The 24,433-nt window shown below is 33.2% G+C and overlaps 1 protein-coding gene across 1 annotated transcript; it reads right to left on the bottom strand.

Moving 5' to 3' along the window:
- Positions 1-9,520: 9,520 nt before the first annotated feature.
- Positions 9,521-22,712, bottom strand: LOC134256191 (uncharacterized; the record flags this gene model as incomplete). The annotated part of the gene is made up of 7 exons (XM_062738839.1): positions 9,521-12,219; positions 16,424-16,471; positions 18,371-18,505; positions 19,565-19,615; positions 21,214-21,359; positions 21,782-21,941; positions 22,586-22,712. Coding segments are annotated over 7 exons (843 nt in total), but the record flags the coding sequence as incomplete, so codon positions are not given.
- Between the last annotated feature and the right edge of the window lie 1,721 nt (positions 22,713-24,433).

The raw sequence follows: 24,433 nt of genomic DNA, 5'->3' as shown, positions 1-24,433 counted from the left end.
GGAATTGACAATAGGTAAGAAAACCTAAGAAGTGATTATTATAATATATTGTTTTAGAGCGCTAACATGATTTACTGGTATACAAGAGATGTTTTTGAGGCAGAACATAACTTTAGATAAGGGATAATTATTAATAACTCCTTTTAATCTCATTCTCGGAATGAATCAAATAAGGCAAAAATTTTCCAGATAGAAAACTTCGCAAATTTTGGTCAAAGTGGAAAGGGGAGGGGTTAAGGATAGGGTGTTTGCGTTCTCTTCCCAAACAACTCAGTATGTGCTTTGAAAAGCTAATTGTTATCTTTTCTTTAAAAGTTGAGCTAAATATATATATATATATATATATATATATATATATATATATATATATATATATATATATATATATATATATATATATATATATATATATATACTATATATATATTGCAGTAGAGGTTCCGTATATTGCCCTAGTGTAAAAGTTCAACAAAATCTTTTGTAACTTATATTGAAATGTTACTTGATGTGTTACTCAGCTGGTATATTGCTTATATGAAATATGAAAGCCACAATCCCACCCAGTTAAAGGTTAAAGCTTTTGCAGACAAACAGACCAGCAGACAGACAGACGGACGAACAGGGCAAAAACTATATACCCCCGAAATTTCGTTTGCGGGGGCATAAAATGTATGCTTCATTTTCAGTGAAGTAACATCGCTAAACCAAACATTAAGACTAAACATGTGGCTTAAAAAAATCTTTTATAATCATACCTTTTGAGGTTGTTTTCAATAGGTTTAAAACATTGAAAAATAACATCTCATTTCAAAACATATAAAACACAAAAATTCTAGAGTAAAAACAATAAAACCAACAATTACAGAGAGCCTTAACCTGTACATTTCAATTTTATCTAGCTAGCATAGAATTCAATACTTACAAAGCACAATAACCGCAAATCCAGTTACAATATATTTTGCAATTGAGTCTTCTTTTTCATTAAACTTGCGCAATTAACCCTATCTTCCAGATCAGTCTTTTATTACGTTTGTTTATCATATTATTAAATGGGAATTTCCAACTTCTAAGAGAACGGAATAAGTATAATGGAATTCCTCATGAATATTAATGATATATTTTACTTATTTATTAACAGATACTCCTGAGGCATGTTCTCATGTTAAACGCAACTTATACTCCTAAATCAGTCGTATAAAAATCAGAAATTTGAGAGCAATATATCAAGCGGGTCAAACATCTGACATTTAATAGATTGAAATTTGAAAAACAATTAAATTATTTTTAAGATCACAGACATTTTTGGGAGGAAAAAAAGGTTTCCACCAGTCATACAAAACTTACGAATTCAAAGAACTATATGTGGTATATTGCATACATTTGCCCCCACAAAAGTCAAATTTTGAAAACTTCCTGAAATGTGCTGAATTCAGTAAATTGTATGAGAAATATAAATTAATAGAAAATATCACAGTGTCAAAGCAGTGTATTCACAATTTTTGTTTTTATGACGTCACAAACTAGTCCGATTTTATATCCTTTTTCAGAAAGAGGACAAAATGGACAAAATTTCAACAATTTTAGCTTTAAAATTTATAGAGCGCACGTTTGTTCAGGAACAATATTGACACATTTCATTGATATTATCATTCTACACATTATATCAAAATATTGATCCTGAACACACATGCGCTCGGTGACTTTTACTCAAAATATCGACGAAATATTTTTCTGTAAAACTCATAAAAAACTGAAATTTACGTCTGTTTGTGACGTCATTACGTACATACGGCGTCATTACTTATGAAAATACGAGGGACATTCAATAAATAATGTCAATAGCTCGATGACATACAACATAGAAATCATGTGACATTAAGCTAGACTTTCTCTCATTATTGAATCTTTAATGAATTGATAACAGTTTATGTGACCACTTTTCATCACATAGTTTAATCGTGAGAAGCTGGTAAACAAGGGCTATTCGAGACACTGCGTTATAAATGAATGGTAAAGAATCAGTAAACTTGAGTGAAAATAAAAGCTTCATTAAAGCTGCTGTAAAACGTGTTAAAAATCCCAAAGAAATTTTCACTGAAATATGTGACACTTACAGCAACCAATGCCTGTTTTATAGACAAATAAGCAGGTGGATTTCAATGATAAAAAATTATATAATGGGCATCAAAAATGGGTACCGTCTTCTCCAACACAAATTATAACAACTTATGTAATATTTGCCCAATTTCAACAAATAATATCTGATGATTTATGACTGACTTTAAGACACATAGCAAATTTGATATACATCATATCGGGAGTAGTTTACAATGCTTTTACGAAACGTTTGACGGTAAAAAAAAAAGCTTGGTACTCAAAGATCACCCTATATTTTGAAAAAAGAGTGAAAACGACAGCGTTTAAGAATGTCTTAACAATTATTTTAAAATATCAGTTACTGTAGCTATTCAAGTTTGTTTCATATTCAAAGAGATAATTGAAGATGAATCTATTGGTTAAAACACTCAATACAATATTTACCATAAGATGTACTTGAGCAAGAGGAAAGGTATTCAAGAACACAAACACAGATTTATATGCAATTTTCTTAAATATTAGTGGTAATGTTGTTCAATTTCGTATTAGGGAAGATAATTTAATTTTTGGAGGAGTCTAGAAAGCAATCTTTTTGCAAAAAAATCGAAGGTTTACTAGTATTAGAAGAAGGACCTAGAATCAGGAATCCACTACATGAAATTTCTTCATGACAGCGTCCAAACCCTGCACCCCTGAAGAGTAAAGGGGTTTTCGGGATAAAAAGAAAGTAAATATTTTTTCACTTTAACAATGTTCGATAGATCTTTTACCTTTTGACTTGTTTCTATTTCCAAACTTGAAAAACCACCTTTCAGGAAGAAAAAAACAAGTCCAGGAAATCATTGGATCTGCTATTTTCCAGTATACTAAGGGTCATACCCAAAAATGTGTTCTATATACAATCAGAAATTAGATAAAAACTTTAACGGGCCTCTATTTTAATCACAAGAGATTAATAAGTAAAATCATGAAGATTAAATCATTAAAAAGCGTCTTTTGCTTCTTTCCGAGCCCCGATGACATTATTTATTGAACGTCCCTCGTATTCAGTGCTTTTAAGTCAACATATACCCCCCTGTTTAAGAACTTAGTTAAATAAATCTCCATCAAAGTTTGATTTGGGGGCAAATATTGGTTATAACCGAATAAAGTTCTTTCTTATAAGAAGCGTATAGATTACAAGTTCTTCTGTAGACAAGAGACCTTTAGACTACGCTCACCTTAGGACTCGTGTGTGCATCTAGAGCGTCCCCCCGATGTATTTTGCAGTTATTTAACATTTCGCGTTATTATGTTCCCCAAACGAAGTTGGGGAACATATTGTTTTTACTCTGTTTCTTATTATTAAGGTCTTCCGTCTTCAGCGGAAGACCTTCTTGTTATTCTTCGGTTTCTTTTTCACTTTTTTTCTTCTATATTATTATTCTTTTTTTTCTTACCGATTTTGTGCACGCGATTTCTCGAAAACGGCTCGATGGATTTTAATGAAACTTTCAGGACTTATTTAACATTACTTGAACCTGATACGTATTTTTTGATTTGATGATGTCACTTCCGGTTCGGAGATATTGCCGATTTTATGATCTTTGAAGGGTCAGGTTGTCCGCAGACTTTCTAAGAAATGGTTCTAGATAGAATCATGAAACTTTCAGGCATGAAAGTCCTAAGTCTGTAGATATGCGTAAGGTATTTCATTTTTATCGGAAGTGCCGCACGTCCGCGCTCGCTATGACCCGAAAAATGACATATTTCGAATTTCATCATTTTAACACCTTTTCTACGATATCTTTTTACCTGGAAATAATTTGATTAAACATATAGAACAAAAGAAGTGTAGAATTCCAAGATCTTTCAAATGATATCTCGAAAAAAGGGCTGGCCCCTAAAATTAAGGGCCTAGAGGGGCCGAAAGTTTTTTCTTTATATCTCAAAACGTATAGAGAATTTGTAATACATCAAAGAAGCAAAGTTGTTAAAAATGTCAAGATTTATCTAATGGGGTCGTCAAAATACGTCCGGCGTCGTCACTTCCGGCCAAACCGGAAGTAGTCGGAAAACACGTATTTTTGCCGTTCTAGACAAGTTTTTGGATAATATATGTCTCTGGTATCATAAAAATTAATATTCCGTCCGTCGTCATCACTTCCGGTCAAACCGGAAGTAGCCAAAAATAGCTTATTTTGAAGGTTTTGATGCAAAATTGAAATTATAAAGTCACTGAAGACAACTTAGCTCATTGCTCTCTTGTGTTGATGTCACTTCCGCAACTTCCGGTCAAAACCGGACGGAAGACCTACTCGTTGCTTTGCAACGAGCTTTGCTCTAGTTATTATTCTTATTCTTATTTTTCTTCCTGGGAAAATTTTGTCCGCGAGTGATCTTGTAAACTACACATCCGACTTAGGTGAAACCTTTTTAGGGTAAGTAGGCATGTTATGTAGATTTGCGGAATCAAGGTCATTTTGCGCGCACGTGCTTGCAAGAGCGCGCACGTGCAAAACTTAAAATGACCAATATAAAATGGATATAACCGTAACTTTTCTATTTTGTGACGAAATATTTTGAAACTTATAATGTAAGGATAAATTAGTAGTAAGCACAAGATGACATGGTCAAAATAGCAAGATCGCACGCGCATGCACGTGCGCTTCGCTCTGATTGGCTGAAACTAAAGTCTCAATATCTTTTTTGTTTTTTGATAAAATCATTTGAAATTTTGAACATAGTCATATATTAGGGAGATCTACAGCCTGTATTATAAGATTTATCATGAAAGCATGTGCATGCACATGTGCTTGCAAGAGCTCGCACGTGCAACACGAGAAATGTCCAATATAATTGATACAGACGTAACTATTTAAATTATTGATGAAATGCTTTGAAACTCATATTATAAGTATATATTAGAAGCATAAACAAAATGACATGGTCAAAAAAGTAAGATCTCACGCGCATGCACGTGCGCTTCGCTCTGATTGGCTGAAACTAAAGTCTCAATATCTTTCTCGTTTTTTGACGAAATCCTTTGAAATTTTAAACATAGGCATGTATTAGGATATCCTACAATAAGATTTATAGCAATTATCATGAAAACGCGTGCATGCACATGCGCTGCAATCTGATTGGCTTATGCTTTAAATAGCTATAACTCCCTTGGTTTTCAACCAAACAGGATGGGATTTGGAACATAGATAGATATAATGGACTTCTACAAGATGGTATAGTCATCATGCACACGCATACACGTGCGTGTACGTGCACTGCAATCTGATTGGCTGAAACTTTAAACAGCTATAACTCCCTTGGTTTTCAATCAAACGGGGTGGGAATTAGAACATAGATAGATGTAGTGGACCTCTACAAGAAGGTAGGCCATCATGCTCATGTATGCACGTGCTTCTACGTGAAATGAGTAAAATCAAAAATACAATTTAATGAGCGTATTTTTTTTTTATACTTTTGGATTAAATACTTTAATATTTAGTATATTGAAATATATAGATTGTATAGACAAGATGATATAGTCTTTACGCACATGCATTCACATGCGCACGCGTGGAATTCTAAAATTTGAATGAACTTGGTACTTTCTGGGTAAATGTTGTTAAAGCCTCAAATGCATAGAGTTTGTCTTATTTAATGAAGCTTACAGGGAATGTGGCACCAAAAGGAAGTTGGGGAGCGTTTGGGGAACATCTGTAACGGTCCCCGTTACAATTAGCACTAGTTACATTTCGCGTTGTAACAGACCACTCTTCCTCCATGCCTCGTCGTAAAATGTGACTTACTGGATTTATCAGACTTGAACGAGGCGATACTCAAGTTTAAGTATGAATAAAATGGTCTTGTATTTTGTTGTGAAGAAAGGGGATTGAAATTATTTAAATTTAGGTATACATACATGCATGATGTAAAATCATTAGGCTTAATAATTCATTAAATTTAATGAACTTTTGATACAACCGGGTCCGGAGCTTTAATTTTAGCCACCCTTCCTCCGGGTCCAATGTTTGGTTAAAAATAGAATTTTAAGTCTTTCAATTCATTTTTTGAATCTCCTATTGGGATTCCACTAAAAAGATATGTCCATAATCAATACCTGCACTTTATCAAGAAAGAAAAACCAATCTTTTTCAAAATACTCCTACGTTTTAAGTAGTACCTACCTCATCTTTTGAGTGTTGATCAATTGATTGTATATTGTTTAACGTCCCTCTCGAGAATTTTTCACTCATAAGGAGACGCCACAACTTGCCGGTGGAGAGCTACAAATTTTGTCCTATACTCGGTACTAATGGCAATTGAGTAGTGAGGGATCTTTTTTAATTGTTGATTGATTGATTGTGTGTTGGTTAAAGTCTCTCTCAAGAATTTTTCGATCATATGGAGACGCCACCACTTGCCGGTGGAGAGCTACAAACTTTTTTCTTTACTCTGCAATCAGGGTCATTGAGTAGTAAAGGATCTTTTTCGTGCCTCATCTTTTGAAATCTGCATGGTTATAGTGGTGCCTTGACCATGTACAGCATGATTTAAATTTTTAAATATTTCATTTCTGTCTTACTGTTCTGTATCAAGTGTTCTTCTTTATACATGTGTATTCGTTGGTAAACACATCTTGTTTTTCTATATCTTTATGCCATCGTAAACGAAGTTTCGGGGATAAATAATTTTGCCCTATCCGTCTGTCTATCTGTTTCTCTGTCTGTCTGTTAGTCCGCAAAAACCTTGCCCATAACTTTTGAGTTATTGGAGCTATGGCTTTCATATTTTACAGATGTATTCCTTGTGACAAGACCTTTCTTTGGATACCATCAAATTGGACCTGTTGTCCTTGGGATTTGACTTATTTCTACAAAAAATACCACTTTGTAACCTTGACTGTAACTTTTGAACAGTTGGAGCAAGGACTTCCATACTTCATATGTGTATTCATTGTGACAAGACCTTTCAGAGGATATAACTTTTTTTTAACCTTGTGACCTAAACCTTATAGTTCGACCCTCTTTTGAAAAACGTTAACTTTGGCATAACTTTTGAACAGTAAGAACTAGGGCTTTCATTTTTCACAAGTGTACTCTTTGTAACAGTACATTCCTCTGGGTACCTACACTTTTGACCTTGACATTTGGAGTTTGATATGCATTTGAGAAAATTCAACCCTCACCATATGCTGCCATACGCGGGCCTCAGTGTCTCATAAATACATCTTTGTTTTCTAAAATTCATATAATGCTTTTGTAGTGTGTATGCATAGTCTATGTACCTCTGACCAGTGCTATCTCAAAAGTTCTCTAATACCACTGCTATGGCACGCCAAATTCACAAAAATGAGATAAACCTAGTTTCACAATTGATAAACTAGGTTTATCGAACGTAAACTATAGTTTACAAACCGTAAACTATAGTTAACGATTCGTTAAGTATAATTTTCATCTGTAAAACTATATTTAACGGTCGTTAACTATAGTTTACGAATGCTAATCTAAGTTTATCTGTCTGAATAAAGTGTTAACAATAGATTTTGTTGATAAACATAGATTCACGTTTGTAAACTATAGTTTACAATCGTAAACTATAGTTAAGAGTTGTTAATCATAGTTTCACAAATCGTGAAACTATATTTATCAGATCGTTAACTATAGTTAACGGTTTGTAAACTATAGTTTACAAATCGTGAAACTGTATTTATCAGATAATCTATGTTTTGCAATCGCAAATGATAGTTTTCGGTGTTAAGTATAGTTTACAGTTGTGAAACATAGATTATCGCGTTAACTATAGTTTACAGATGTAAAATATAGATTAACGTTGTTAACTATAGTTTACAACTCTGAACCATTGTTGTCAGAAACTATTATTTCAATTGTTCTATGTAGTCTTTGGATTGTTTGTAGTCAATACCATGGCCTTGTCAGCAAATACAGTCTAATTAAATTAGATGTTAGATCTGCTCCCATACTTGCTACACTATCATTTGATCATCTAACAACATTCTACAGAGGGTCATGCCAGAGATCAAATTCTATCAACCAATCAAGTTGTCGTCTACAAAATCACTGTATATTTGTTGAAGTGAATAAGTCTGAAGTTGTACCTAATTTGACCTCTGAAGTAACCCTGGGATGTTGTTAGATGCTAGTGTAGCAAGTATGCAAGGAGATCTAACATCTAATTTTAATTACTAAGTAGATTGCAGCAAATACATTCTATTATTAATAATGTGTTTTACGGTGTGACCGTTGGGGCAAGCGCAGTTGTACCATCAAAAACATTCTAAAAATTGATCAGCTAATTCAAACATCAAGCCAAACGAGACATCTCGACTAGCTGTGACGTCACGGAGCTCGTCGGAGCTTACGGAGACAGCCGAGCGTCTCTTTGAAACTATAGACCTTGTGCAATTTTAGTTGATAAACATTGTAGAATTATTTTTTGATTCTTTGAAAGATTTCTACAAACTGTTCTAGCCTTTTATGCTTTACGTTATTATTTATTTATTTATTCATTTGCACAAAGGACATTGGGTAGTGCAGAAATTCTGGGAATGTTTCACAGAGAAATTTGGCTGACGTATGTACAGATTTCAATCCGAATTTTCTCTGTTCTTACACGTTAGTCTATTGAGCTTGCTGCGCTCGCTATAAGGCAAATGCTGACTGACATTTTTAAAATTAATCATTTGGCCAATCAATATTTACAAACTGAAATATCATGTCAAGGGGCACACAGTGGGTGTGTCTGGTCTATAGAAGGATTCTCATTCCTCTATGGCACCTGATCCCACCTCTGTTGTTTTGAGAGGTTTGTGTTTGCTCTGCTCCTGATTTGTACAGTTTTAATGGACTTTTGAGCTTGATTACCCTTTGTTATCTGCACATTTCATATATTTATGTAGGCCAGTCAGTGCACTACAACATGAATCTGTTGGTTAAGTACTTATTCATTAGTTAATTTTGAAATAGCTTTAAAAAATCATTAAGCTTTCATAAACTAATGCATTTCAAAAGATAAAAACACATAATATTTAGGATTACTTTACTTCTGGTTGCCTTATTATATAAGTATGAAGTAAAAAAAAACACATTCAAAACAACAAATTTGCAAATACATGTACATGTAGGCAACATGTAAGTTATAATTGTTAGCTGAACAATTATGCATGAAGTTTTAGCTAATATAAAATGTATACAAATTAGCAAAATATAATGGAAACCCTGAATACCCAGTAGGAAGAATTTAGAAGTTTGCTTTAAAAAATGAAATATAATTTTAATAAACTTTTATATTTTCATATTTTATGCCAAGAAATATAAATCTTACCTCCAAGGTAATTTTTTTTTTAGACAATAAAAACTTAAGACTGTGTGTTTTTTTAGTTAAGGGTGGTAATTTTTTTCTGATTTTTTTTTTTGAGGGGGGGGGGGGGGTGGGTGATAAAAACTTCAGATTCCTGTGATATAAACTTGGCAAAGGTGGTTTAATTTTTTTTTAAAAATGAAAATTTAAGAAAAACTGACACAGTAAAAAATCCGAGTATATAAAACCTCTGATGGCATAAAAGACCAGCACCTGCATTATAACAATAAAAAACAAGAGGCCCATGGGCCACACCGCTCACCAGACTTACTTTGGCCATGCTATTCTTCACCAGATTCTCCCCCTCGTTACACCTATAGTGGCCCAACCTACCCCCAGGGATCATTATTTGGAAAATTTTGAATCTAACCTGACCCAGGATGCTTCCACATAAGTTTCAGCTTTCTTGATGTGGTTCTTGAGGAAAGGATTTTTCTAATATAATTTAATGTAAAACTTGGATTGTCTATTGTGGTCCCGTTTTACCCTGGAGGTCATGATTTGAGAATTTAGAATCTATACTATCTGAGGACACTTCCACATATATTTCAGCTTTAATGGCCAGTGGTTCTTGAGAAGAAAGTTTTTAATGACCCTGTCTTGTCTTGATTATCTTCCCTTGGAAGGCCTTCATTTTAATAATTTAAACTCCCCTTCACCCAAGGATGCTTTGTATCAAGTCTGATTTAAATTGGCCCAGTGGTTCTTGAGAAGAAGTTGAAAATTTGAAAAGTTTACAGATGGAAGGACACACAGCTAGACTGGGGGACGGATGGACGACAGACATTGGGTGATCAGAAAAGCTCACTTTAGCTTTTCAGCTCAGGTGAGCTAAAAAGCAGTTTAAGGACATCATAACATTGAGAGTTTGTATAAACTATAAAAGAATACATGTTCCATAGAACACAACATCAGCGACATTCAGGTAAACATTCCTTAGAGTAAATAGTACATCACATATATGTACATTGTACATAGAATACAAAAAGTCATGTCAATCTTATACATGTACTTCAACAACAAATCTATTTAAAAGAAAAAACATTTAATTCGATCTGCATTCTCTTGTTTTAAAGTGGAGAGTTATTTTTCTTTCCTCCACAACAGAGTTATTAAGAGAAAATTTTGTGTTTGTGAAATATAACACAGATCTTGACTTGTTCACAGTGGTGATATCCAGGGATATTTTTTTAATCATTCAGAATCAAAATATATGAAACTATACACCATTTCATGAAAGTTTGAACTTTTTATTTTAATCTGACACAACAAAATGAAAACACAGTGACCAGATAATTTCTATTGTATAAAATACCCACAATCCCCATTATTTGTGATGTAGTACTTTCTACTGCAGAAAATAAATTTCTCAATGAGGATAAATAACAACACATCAAAACCAATTCTGCATTAAATGATGAAATTTCCCATCAATGCTCACATTAAATAAAACTAAATATTGATATACATGATATATCAACAAATAAAAGTACCATCAAGAATGAAAAATACGAAAAAAAATAAATAAATGTACAATCTCAATCGGACTTTAAATGAAATTGAATTTACAACCATTTCAAATATTAAAGGATACATGTACTTTTATTGAATCATTTATCCAATTTTGAAATGCCTCTTTGTAGAATCTTTCAAGTCATATGACTTAAACATAGCATTACCAATAGATAAAATTTTAATTATTGTATAATGAGCTGATAAAAAGACTAATTTTAAATCTTTAATTAAATGCATAATGCATCAGTATTATAGAATCAATACATTCGGAGGTAACTTTCGAGGTAACAGGCATGGAATGTTCATGAAAATTTGAAATTATTTATTATTTCTAGTGTGTGTTTAGTAGATCTATTTTTTCTATGCAAAAATATACATATAAATTTGTAATAAATCTAGAAAAACTTGATCTTTATCTTTTCTCCCCTTTTTTCTCTCAGTTTTTCCCTAATTACTAATCATTTATTCTTTCAATTTTACTTACATTTAATGATTTATAGTTAGCCAAAAAAGTTACAAGATTAAATGCTTTTAAAATGAAATAAGATGAAATACCAAACTTAAAAGTCATTGCCATTTTGAAATATAACTATAGGTATGCAACCATAGTTAAATTAAACAAACATGTTTCTTATTTTAACAGATGTAGGACACTTTTCTAAATAAAGTGATATATTTCTGAAATATTTCAGTATAGTAAATATTCACAGTAATCACAACAGTGAAAACAAGAGAAAAAAATCTCTTTTTTCAATCCAGCAGAAATACTGGTTCTTAAAAACACTACAAATAAATAATAAAAAAAATAGTAATATTAAACTTCTTTTTGTTCAACAACTTAGAAAAAAAGTTAACATAAAAAATCATTAAATTTATCCAAAACATCAAATATAAAATCCAACAATAATAAATTTTAAAATATCAATGGTTCACAAGGTTCAAAACATGTCCATAAAAAGTTTGATAAAAATCTTAAAGTACATGTATACGTTTACATTGAAGAAATTGCCATAAGAAGTAGATCCGTACAAAAAAATTCAATAATACCCCCACCCACACACTCCCTTAAGTCCTACTGATTTGGGTAGGGAGTGTTGTTTGGTGGGTATGGCATGTTTCCAGCTGGTGGGTAGGGGGCGTTGCCTGTGGGGTAGGGTGCCTCACCATAGGGTGGTGCCGAGGGTGCAGACGGTGGGTGTAGGGGGTAGGGCAGAGATCCGTTAGAGGACATTGGTGGCTTCTCCCCATCTGAAAATACACAGATACCAAATATATATTATCCTCATTTCATCCAAAGTGTTTAATACAAACAAATTCTATTTGTTTTAGAAAAGGTGGCATTTGTCATTCTGAGAAAAAACTGGGTATCTTAAAATTATGTCTCATTTTAACCTGACAAAATACAAGGACACATGTATGTATATTCATTATATGGCATTTAAATCTAATTCAAATATTCATCATTTCAAACATTATGCCAAAAAAAAAAAACCAGAAGTCTCTGTCGAGACTGTAGCTCTACTGGTTTATACTTAAAACAAAGGAAGAGAAAAGTAGCAGTTGGGACTTGAGACTTTAAATCAGCAATAAATAGAACCAGAAGTCTCTGTCCAGACTGTAGCTCTACTGGTTTGTACTGATCAAAAACCGATGCACAGAATTATGTATCTTAGTGTAGTCTACTTGTGTGATAAGTTATATTGAAATCAGACCAAAACTGTAGAAGGAGTAGCATTTTAAAGGAATTCCACAGAAAATTCTTTTTTTAGTAACCATGACAACATCGTTCATCGAAATCAAAAACCGATGCACAAAATTATGTATCTTAGTGTAGTCTACTTGTGTGCCAAGTGATATTGAAATGAGACTAAAACTGTAGAAGGAGTAGCGTTTTAAAGGAATTCCACAGAAAATTCTTTTTTTAGTAACCATGACAACATCGTTCATCGAAATCAAAAACCGATGCACAAAATTATGTATCTTAGTGTAGTCTACTTGTGTGCCAAGTGATATTGAAATGAGACTAAAACTGTAGAAGGAGTAGCGTTTTAAAGGAATTTCACAGAAAATTCTATTTTTAGTAACCATGGCAACATCCTTCATTGAAATCAAAAACTAATGCACTATTTTATGTATCTGAGTGTAGTCTTCTTGTGTGCCAAGTGATATTGAAATGAGACTAAAACTGTAGAAGGAGTAGCATTTTAAAGGAATTTCACAGAAAATTCTATTTTTAGTAACCATGGCAACATCGTTCATCGAAATCAAAAACCGATGCACTATTCTATGTATCTTAGTGTAGTCTACTTGTGTGCCAAGTAATACTGAAATCAGACCAAAACTGTAAAAGGAGAAGCGTTTTAAAGGAATTTGTCAGAAAATGCTATTTTTAGTAACCATGGCAACATCGTTCATCGAAATCAAAAACCGATGCACTATTTTATGTATCTTAGTGTAGTCTACTTGTGTGCCAAGTGATATTGAAATGAGACTAAAACTGTAGAAGGAGTAGCGTTTTAAAGGAATTTCACAGAAAATTCTATTTTTAGTAACCATGGCAACACCGTTCATCGAAATCAAAAACCGATGCACTATTTTATGTATCTTAGTGTAGTCTACTTGTGTGCCAAGTTATACTGAAATCAGACCAAAACTGTAGAAGGAGTAGCGTTTTAAAGAAATTTCTCAGAAAATTCTATTTTTAGTAACCATGGCATCACCGTTCATCGAAATCAAAAACCGATGCACTATTTTATGTATCTTAGTGTAGTCTACTTGTGTGCCAAGTTATATTGAAATCAGACCAAAACTGTAGAAGGAGTAGTGTTTTAAAGGAATTTCTCAGAAAATTCTATTTTTAGTAACCATGGCAACATCGTTCATCGAAATCAAAAACCGATGCACTATTTTGTGTATCTTAGTGTAGTCTACTTGTGTGCCAAGTTATATTGAAATCAGACCAAAATTGTAGGAGGAGTAGCGTTTTGAAAAATTGTTTACAGACAGACGGACAGACAGACGGACGGACGCCGGACGCATTACTTTCGCATAAGCTCTTCTGGTCTCTGACAAGTAGAGCTAAAAATGATCCTTGCCACTCATCAAAATAAAAACCAATGCACAGAATTATGTATCTTAGTATAGTCTACTTGTGTGCCAAGTTATACTGAAATCAGACCAAAACTGCAGGAGGAGTAGCATTTTGAAAGAATTTCACAGAAATTTCTATTTTTAGTAACCATGGCAACATTGTTCATTGAAATCAAAAACCGATGCACAGAATTATGTATCTTAGTGTAGTCTACTTGTATGCCAAGTTATATCAAAATCAGCCCAAAACTGTAGGAGGAGTAGCATTTTGAAAGAATTTCACAGAAATTTCTATTTTTAGTAACCACGGCAACACCGTTGATCGAAATCAAAAACCGATGCACAGAATTATGTATCTTAGTGTAGTCTACTTGTGTGCCAAGTTATACTGAAATCGGACCAAATCTGTAGGAGGAGTAGCATTTTGAAAGAATTTCAAAGAAATTTCTATTTTTAGTAACCAAGGCAACACCGTTCACTGAAATCAAAAACCGATGCACAGAATTATGTATCTTAGTGTAGTCTACTTGTGTGCCAAGTTATTATGAAATTGGACCAAAACTGTAGGAGGAGTAGCATTTTGAAAGAATTTTACAGAAATTTCTATTTTTAGTAACCACGGCAACACCGTTGATCGAAATCAAAAATTATGTATCTTAGTGTAGTCTACATGTGTGCCAAGTAATATTGAAATCGGACCAAATCTGTAGGAGGAGTAGCATTTTGAAAGAATTTCAAAGAATTTTCTATTTTTAGTAACCACGGCAACACCGTTCATTGAAATCAAAAACCGATGCACAGAATTATGTATTTTAGTGTAGTCTACTTGTGTGCCAAGTAATATTGAAATTGGACCAAAACTGTAGGAGGAGTAGCATTTTGAAAGAATTTCAAAGAAATTTCTATTTTTAGTAACCACGGCAACACCGTTCATCGAAATCAAAAACCGATGCATAGAATTATGTATCTTAGTGTAGTCTACTTTTGTGCCAAGTTATATTGAAATCAGACCAAAACTGTAGGAGGAGTAGCATTTTGAAAGAATTTCACAGAAATTTCTATTTTTAGTAACCACGGCAACACCGTTCATCGAAATCAAAAACCGATGCACAAAATTATGTATCTTAGTGTAGTCTACTTGTGTGCCAAGTTATATTGAAATCGGACCAAAACTGTAGGAGGAGTAGATTTTGAAAAATTGTTTACAGACAGACAGACAGACGGACGGATGACGGACGCATTACTATCGCATAAGCTCTTCTGGTCTCTGACCAGTAGAGCTAAAAAAACTACTTTCATTTGGATTACATGTACAACACCCACTCATACATTGTAAATAATTGATTTAATACAATCATTTCCAATGCTTTTCCTTGCACAAGAGAGATCAGATCAATATATCTTGACATTTACAAAACACAGAAAAAAACAGTTATTGGTATTATATGACATCAATTATAAATGGATTAATTGACAATCACTTGAAAATGACAACTCATATACTGCAGAACAATAAATTTTGGTGACTTCTTATTTTTGTGAGATTGTTGTTTGGAATTTATATTTATATAAGCAAAACAATTTTTTTTTTTTACAGATTTGAGTATAAGGCCATCTTTAAATTACTGCATGTTTGCTCTCCCCCGACTCAGGGTAAAAATAATGGATCGGTTGTAAGATGGGAAAACCTTTTTTCCAGAAAATTTGAACATATTTGTTGATGGAATAATGGGGAAAAAAAATATCAAAAAGTTTTGAGTTATGCCATTTTTAGTTAGTCAGTTGGAAGAGGATAAAACAAACATTTTTTTTTTAAAGTTGGCCTTCCCATCAAAAATCTTTGATATTGAAAAATAAATGTAAGAATGGATTTTTGCAAGTAAATGGTTACATGAAAATAAAGTTGTCATGAACAAAAAGTGTTTCTCAGTATAAAGAAACTCCACAGAGACTGTAGCTCTACTCAACAGGAAATACATGTGTCAGTGATTTACAATGTATAAACAACTGATAAAGGAAAAGAAATGGGTAAAAGTTTTTCAACAGTTAGTAAACGTATATTTTTTCCATAAAAAAATAAGTAATGGGTCAGAAAACTTGAATACAACATTTGTTATTTAATAATAAAGAAGGATGAATTAATTGATACCATTCAATTAAGGTCCAACAAAAAGATTTAAAACGTATGGAGATGCCCCTAATCTAACTAATTATAAAGACTGGATTTGATAAATATGGAAAAAAGAAGAATTTAGTGGAGATGTGTAACACTGCATGCACATACACAATCTGGGTCAGGAAAGACAGTGTAACATGTATCGCACCACAATACAGAGAGTATTCCACAAATACATGTATATACCTTGGTATTGAAATGGTGGTGGATTTACAGGATAAGGCAAATTCCCTGCTGCAGGATTTACAAAGACAATATGAATCAGATTAATATTTTGCAAAATTATCAACTCTGAAATTTGTCTGCTTAATTATCATACAAGAATATAAATCACCAACATTTTTCATTCCTATTACAAGAGGCCCATAGGCCACATTACTCACCTGAGCGCAGTGGCTAGGAAAAAGCAGAAATCAGTTTAGCATTGAAAACATTGACTTCATCAGCTCTCAGGTGAGGTATAAATGGGGTTTACAGTTTTTCTAATAGAGTTCATGCGTTTTTCTGTTGGATCAAAGTTTAATAAAGTGCTGCGCCACAGCATGATACGCCCGTCAAAAAATTACAATTTTCTTGAACAACTTAGAGTGCAAGAAAATCAGGTCAACCTTGATTCTAAGATTTCCATGATTTTTCCATTTCTTAAAATATTTATCCATCCCCTGTGATGTAGGCAATAATTATAATAAATATTACATCATTGATAGATTTCTATGCTGCATGGTTGTGTTTGCTAGACCTTGTCAAATGCCCATCATATTAAACAATATCAAATTAGTCTTAACACATTTATCTATACCAAATTAATTTTGAAAAGAAAAGGCTAACCATCAAAGGACATATGCTATAAACTGACCAGCAGTTCTTCTGTCTAATCCCCAAAGGATAAAGATAAGACGATGCTCTAAAGAAGTGCCTTCCTACATTGAACTCATTAATTAATCTTTAACTGGATGCTTGTCTACTCATTACTACCAAGAGATGAATGGGTCTGCACTATCTACCATAAATTTTTTTTAAAACATATAAAATACTGTCTCAAAGTTGTTTTTTTTTTTGGTTGAGATTTAATGTCCAACAGGTTTTAATGTGTAATTCATATGGACATGCTGATTCCACTCACCCCATAAAATTAGTTTTTAAATTAATATTATAATATAATATCAGATTAGTCTATTACGCAATATCAAATTAGTTAGTTTAAATTACTTTTTATAAAATTGATTTTAAAACTTAGGCTAGCCAACAAGAGCTATTTTTAATCCAACAGGCTAACCCATTTGCCCAATACCCAAGGGATATAGATAACACCAATGGTCTACCAGTTAGCTCCTCACACTAAACTCATTAATTTCTCTCTAATTTGACATGCAATTTTCTGTTCTTCTTGACCAGTGCTTGATAATTACACTCATGGGAGAGGTAGGATTTCTCTAACATACATTATATTTTTTATAGATTGCTGTCAAGTATTTGCTTAAAAAGAACAAGTATTTACTTGATTTAGCACTTTTTAATAAGGACAGTGCAATACTCTTACATTATTTGGGATGTGTAAATGAATGGTAAAAAAACACATTTTAAAAAAAAATTTCACCTAAATTAAAGGTCACAGTGACCTTGAAATAGGTCGCGACACACCTTCTACCTAAGATGCATAAACTGGCCAAATTTCATGATTGTAAGTCTTATAGTTTTCTAGTTATGGGTCGGAAAGGATTTTTCCATATTTGGCTATAACTTCTTAATTAAAGGTTAGAGCGACCCACTTTTTGTGCGCGACACACCTTCCACCCAAGATGCATCATATGACAAAGTTTGATATTCCTAGGCCTAATAGTATTAAAGTTATGAGCCGGAAACGAAAAGCTAACAGACAGACGGACAGACGGACGGACGCGAAGCCTATAACATAATACGTCCCGTCTTAAGACGGGCGTATAAAAACTACCATTCTGCATCCAAATGTTTTTTTTTCTCTCATTGTACAAGTTGTTATCCAATCCATATATTTCCTACTAGTCTGTGCATTAATACGATCAATTTACAAATTAAAAACAATCTTTTTACCATAACTCCTTAACTTCCAGTATATAAAGAAGCAATTGTTATGCGGACATGAGAAATACTTACTTGGATTTGGGTCGTAGGGTAGGTTTCCCTGACCAGCTGTGGCAGAGTCATAGGGAGGGGGAGCACCAGAGGGGGGTGGGCCGTTTTCCTGTCCAGGGTAAGGCGGTTTGGTCATTGGGTAACTTGACATTGGACCTAAAAGATAAAAATAAATTGAAAGTAAAGATAGCAAAACATTTAATATCTACAAGCAAGTTTCATGTTGGTTTTCTTTTGGCATCATTTCATGTAGCTTTCCTATTTACATTTATGTTCAAATAATCCATTCTTTGAAAAATATCCTAATACATGCTCATGTTTTAATGCAAGTTGTGTAAAAAAAAAAAAACATAAATATTCATACTTTTTCATACAATTTGATGTTTACCATTAAAATAAGTTTTATTTTAAATTTTGGGAATTTCAAATACTGCAATACAACTTTTACAAATATAAAACCTTTTGATTTCTTATAGAATAAATGTCAAAATATCCTCATTGTTTTTACACTGTATATATTTATGAAGTTATATGCATGCTTCCTTTGAAACCAACAGATCCTTGTATGCATAAAATTTAATTATTTGGTTTAGCTGAGTTGATTGACTTTTACAGACAGAAAAATGCCCATCTTCATCTTTTCATCATGCAAGAACCATGATACAGATCCATTCCACATCATTACATGTATATCTGACATAAAAATATCTTCACCTTCCAATGCCATAATACAATGCTTTAATAATTATATTCTCCCTTACTTTGAATTAATTATAAGAAACAATGTAAATTTTATATAGCATACTGCATGCTCTTTCAAACGTTATTTTTACTTGAAATTCAACATTTATATACCGGGTTGTCTCTAAGGCCTGAAGTGAGGGAATTACCCTGGCTATAATAACATTATCCCCCTTCTTCCTCAACCCAATGTTAGGAAAAGAACGTCAGAACCCCCTCCCCCTCCTTCTTTATAAATTTCCCCTTCTACTTCAATTCTTATTGACAACCCTGTATATGTATTATGTAAAATGAAAACATAGCGTACCATTAAAGTTATATAACCTTACCACAATTTACAGTTTACCCCAAACACTGCCCTTTTGAGTGAAAATAACACACAAATTGCTATAAATACCACCCAATAAATGACTACCCTGAAAACAACCCAAACACTCTCCAAAAATACTATTAACTACTTGTATATATACTTACCATTGTCATGATTATAAGGGGATCTGAGTGGGACACTCTGATCTTGATAATCTGAAACAATTAGTACACTTGCATGCAGTCATCTACAACAAAAACTGGACATCTTTAACAATGACACTCTGTTAATATTAAGGTTCATTTTCTCAAGCTCTGTTAACTCGTTTAAAATTTTCTTTTTTCTTTCAAAAAAAAAAAAATCAAAAGCCTGAAAGGCTTCAATGGCGTCGAACAAGAAAAACAATTTCAAAAGATCTGCAGATAGGTCAAGTGAATGACTCCGGTAACATAATAATAAAATTTTTAAAAAATAGTCTTAACACAAATACAGTATATGGCCTGATAGCCTTGTGTCCTGTTCCGAATGAGTCAGGGTTCGAATTGACCAGACATCGTCAGAAATGTCCATCCTCTATATCAATCTAATTTCTTTTCAGTCAATCGATGACATATGAAGGGTTTCATAAATTATTTTAATTAATTTACATTGTCAGAGCGTTGTTCTGTTGTATAGTGACTGTATCTTTAACTACAACCATGACTCTAATAGTAATGTTACAAGTAGTGAAGTACGATCGACTTACGATAGGGCGCGGTAAACAAATGGAGGAAATGGATAAATACAGTAATACTGGCATTACTGGTCAATATCGTCGGTTGTTCGGATAAAATTGGATTGAAGATCGGAAAAGTAAAGCTAAGATTAAGAAATTCAATCTTTATTGTCTTGTTGAATTCATGTTTATTTTTTTATTATTTTACCGTATTTAAGATTGTTTGTATTAATTAATCGGTCCCAAAATGTGATTCATGTCATTCGATGCACCCTCTCTGTAGAAATTCATCCGCAACAACCATAACGTTTTTCTTGCGTAAAAATTAAACATAATATCGTTGTTTTGTTGTAGTATTAATTGAAGAAACAATTGATTTAATTTTATATTCAAGCTATTATTCATTGTGAACGTTTTAAAAGAAATTGGTTTACAGCTGTTGCTATTTTCTATTGCGGATGCATCCACTGACACGTGCGGTCGCGTAAACCTGACTGATGGCTAGATGACGATCGGGCAAGCCCGACGCCATAAAAAAGAAGAAATCAAATCGATTTGATTATTTTTTAAAAATGTACACAAATTCAGCAAACCAAAAAAGGCAGAATTTGACAAAAAAACAAGACTTTTGAACTTGAGAACTTTAAAATAGAAGGATGTGTTTATCATGCTGTTTATTTTGGTAAGTTATTCCTCTTCTCAGAGTGCCAATGAACCTTAATATTCTAAAGCATGTATGTCAATATCAAGCAGGTGCAATGCAACACAAGGGGCAGATTGTGTGAATGGCAGATTATATTTTAGTCAGTGAAGTCCCTCCAAGCCCCTGACACCTAAATGATTCAGCTGGAAATTTTTTTAACCCAAAAATGAGTTCATTTCTGTTTAACCTCAAACAGGTCCTATATTTAGGATCGCACAATTATCATCCTATTGTTCCATTCATGACTTATTTGCCGTTGTGTTTATGATGGTGTTGTCAATAACTGAATTGAAGAGCAGTGTGTAAGCTTATAATCACCCAAGGATGAATAAAACCACCACAAATGAATACATTAAACATGCATTGGTTACATGTAAATATTTCCATTTATTTACCTGCTGGTTGGTAATTGGTTTTTGGAGGGCTGCGAACAACTGAACCTTGACTGTGCTTGCGTCTCTTGATACAACAATAACAACCAATGAAAATAATCCCCGCTACCACAATTATTCCAATTACGACCCCAGCCACTCTTCCTCCACTGTAAACAAATAAAATATATTAATTCAAATGACATAAGCTAAAATATTTGTTGAAAATACAAGGCCTTTGTGCATGTCACTGCAGGGTAAAAACAGGATATAAATGTTTTCCTTAAACTACAAAGATCAGTTGGATAATACAATATTCCTGTTAGTTATAATAATAAATTAACAATTAAATATGGACCTATGTGCAATCATCACTTTCTAAAAACCAGGAGAGAAAAAATATTTCTTTTAAAACAAAAATTTACAACAACAAACATTGGCTGGTTAATACAATACTCCTGCTATTATAATAGTTTTAATATTTCCAGAAATCAAGAACATCATTGAGTCAGGGACAGATTTCAAACAGTGGTAACACTTCAACTATAGACTTGAATTATAACAATTCAGTCTATTAATCTCTTTCACTTACTCATCCCAGAATGTACAGCAGTACTGTTGCCCCACGTCACCACAGCAGTAGGTGTGGTCATCCCCCATACTGTCATCTGTGGGGCAAAGGAAACGCCCCACATACGACACATTGCCCCATGCATTTTTATCATATCTGTCATTGTAGCAGACTTCTGGCACTGAAAAGGAAAATGTCCATGATAAGGATCAATTAATTAAGATTTAAAATCTGAAACTTATATTTCCTGATTTTCCTCCAGTGTTAAGTATTTTTAAAAAAATAAAATTCACTTTTGCATTCATGATTAATTATGTCAATCAGTTGTACATAAGCTTATTATTTAATCTTAAATTGTATTCACTGCATTTAAGTTTTAATTGGTTTTAGTACCAGTGTTTATTTCCTTCATTACCATTCATAATGCAAAAAGACATTAATTTTTCCAAATTTCCCAACTGCTAGGGAACAGCCTATGATGACAATGTATTTCTTTTTAATAAGAAATGTATGAGTTTACAAAATGTTTAACATCCTCTTAAATCAAAATAGAGTTCAGTATAATAGCCAATGTGGCAGGACACATGTTATTGACAGCGTAATCATGCTAAGTGCCTTAGATTTTGACAAATTGAAAGCATGATGATGAGAGAGGAAGGGGCATTAATAATATGTAAAGCAATTACTACTTGTTTGTTATTCCTTACAGCATGAATTGATAGATAAAAAGGTATTAAATAAATGCAAAATAAATTAATTTATGTATAAAACAAATGCTTGCAAAACTCAATAGCACTGCTGGCTGATACTGGATGAATTACTTACAACTCCCCTTAGACCTATAGCTAGCCCTTCTCTTCCATCTTGTGGCACCGTAAACTGAACCTAACAATATGGCTGTCCTCAAACTGCTTTTTGAAGATAACCTGTTGCCTGATAACCTGTTTCCTGAAAACTTGGAGATCAGTCAAGGCTATCACTGAAAAATCATCAGAAAACAAAAAACTTTATTTTACTTGTCTTCAAAGAAAATAATTAGAGGATATCATGCAGCTTTTCTAGTTATACCTAACATATCTAACAAAATATTTCAACAAGTAAAATTGATGCAAAGCATCAAATTGGCTGCTAACAAATCTAGCATTTCAAACAAGAGGCCCAGGGGCCACAGAGCTCACCTGAGCACATTGGGCTTGAATTTAACCCCCCCCCCAGGCGTTCATCATTTGAACAAACTAAAATCTACACTACCTGAGGATTATTCCATATAAATAACACTAATCATAGTTTTGAAGTACTTGAAAAGATTTTAAAAGGTTTCCCTATATATCCTTATGTAAAACTTGGGTGGGCCAAAGCCCCAGGGGTCATGTTTTGAACAAACTTGAATCTACACTACCTGAGGATGATTCCACATAAGTTTCATCTTTCCTGGCCCAGTGGTTCTGGAGAAGAAGATTTTTCAAGATTTTTTCCTATGTAAAACTTGGGTCGGCCATTTTGGCCCCACCCTTGCCCCGGGGTTATCATTTGAACAAATTTGAATCTACACTACCTGAGGATGATTCCACTTGAGTTTCATCTTTCCTGGCCCAGTGGTTCTGGAGAAGAAGATTTTTAAAGATTTTTCCTATATATTCCTATGTAAAACTTGGGTCGGCCATTTTGGCCCCACCCTTGCCCCGGGGGTCATGATTTGAACAAACTTGAATCTACACTACCTGAGGATAACTGCACTTGAGTTTCATCTTTCCTGTTCCAGTGGTTCTGGAGAAGAAGATGTTTAAAGATTTTTCCTATATATTCCTATGTAAAACTTGATGCAAAGCATCAAATTGGCTGCCCCGGGGGTTATGAACAAATCTAGCAAACTTCAAAAAAGTACTTTCACCTTTCCTGGCCCAATTTTAAAAAGATTTTTTAAAAATGCCATTAATTTTTCTCTAAGCATCTTGATTCCCCTTCACCCAAGGATACTTTGTGCCAAGTTTGCAAGAAGATGAAAATGTGAAAAGTTTACGATTTTTATTTCAGCTCAGGTGAGCTAAAAAGTACTTTCACAATTTTAAAACTAAAAGCATCTATGCATGCAAGATCATTTTTATTTCAGACCCTCTTCAAAGCAAAATAAATAAATTAAATAGAAATTTTAGTGCATTTGCTCATACAATGGATTTATCAATGTAAAATAATCTATTCAATGAATAATATGTGATAAATTATTGTCATCAAAATGAAGATGTAGGACTCTCAAGATGAACCACGTGCTGATACCCTGGATTTTTGTCACGTGATAATGCCTGTATGTTTTCTGCAGAGTAGGCTATGCTGCATGGCGTGATGCAAAAAGTAGAAAAATAATCTTTGTGTCACTCTCAGCTGTAGCATATTCAAACAATTTTTTACTAGTTCAACAACTTTTCCATTTTTTATTCACCGTCCATGCACTTTTAACATATTATGTCATTATTATCCGGAAAATCATGACGATTTCCTAAAGTATCTTACACATTCCCAGGATGGGGCCAAAATAAAATTATAGTTTGTTTGGAATTGCCGCCCGCCTCATTGAAATACCCCCCGCTCAAAAAATTTTATTGGCAAAATATTGACAATATTTTTTTTTTTTACCGTTTCGTTTGTCGAAATAGCATTTTAAAGTCGGGTTTGAGC

The sequence above is a fragment of the Saccostrea cucullata genome, unplaced genomic scaffold, assembly GCF_032062105.1.
Source record: "Saccostrea cucullata isolate Sc308-1 unplaced genomic scaffold, CSIRO_AGI_Scuc_v1 ctg204, whole genome shotgun sequence".
NCBI classification, from domain to species: Eukaryota; Metazoa; Mollusca; class Bivalvia; order Ostreida; family Ostreidae; genus Saccostrea; species Saccostrea cuccullata.
Note: the sequence above shows the minus strand (reverse complement) of the source record. Positions and strands in the feature narration are given on the sequence as shown.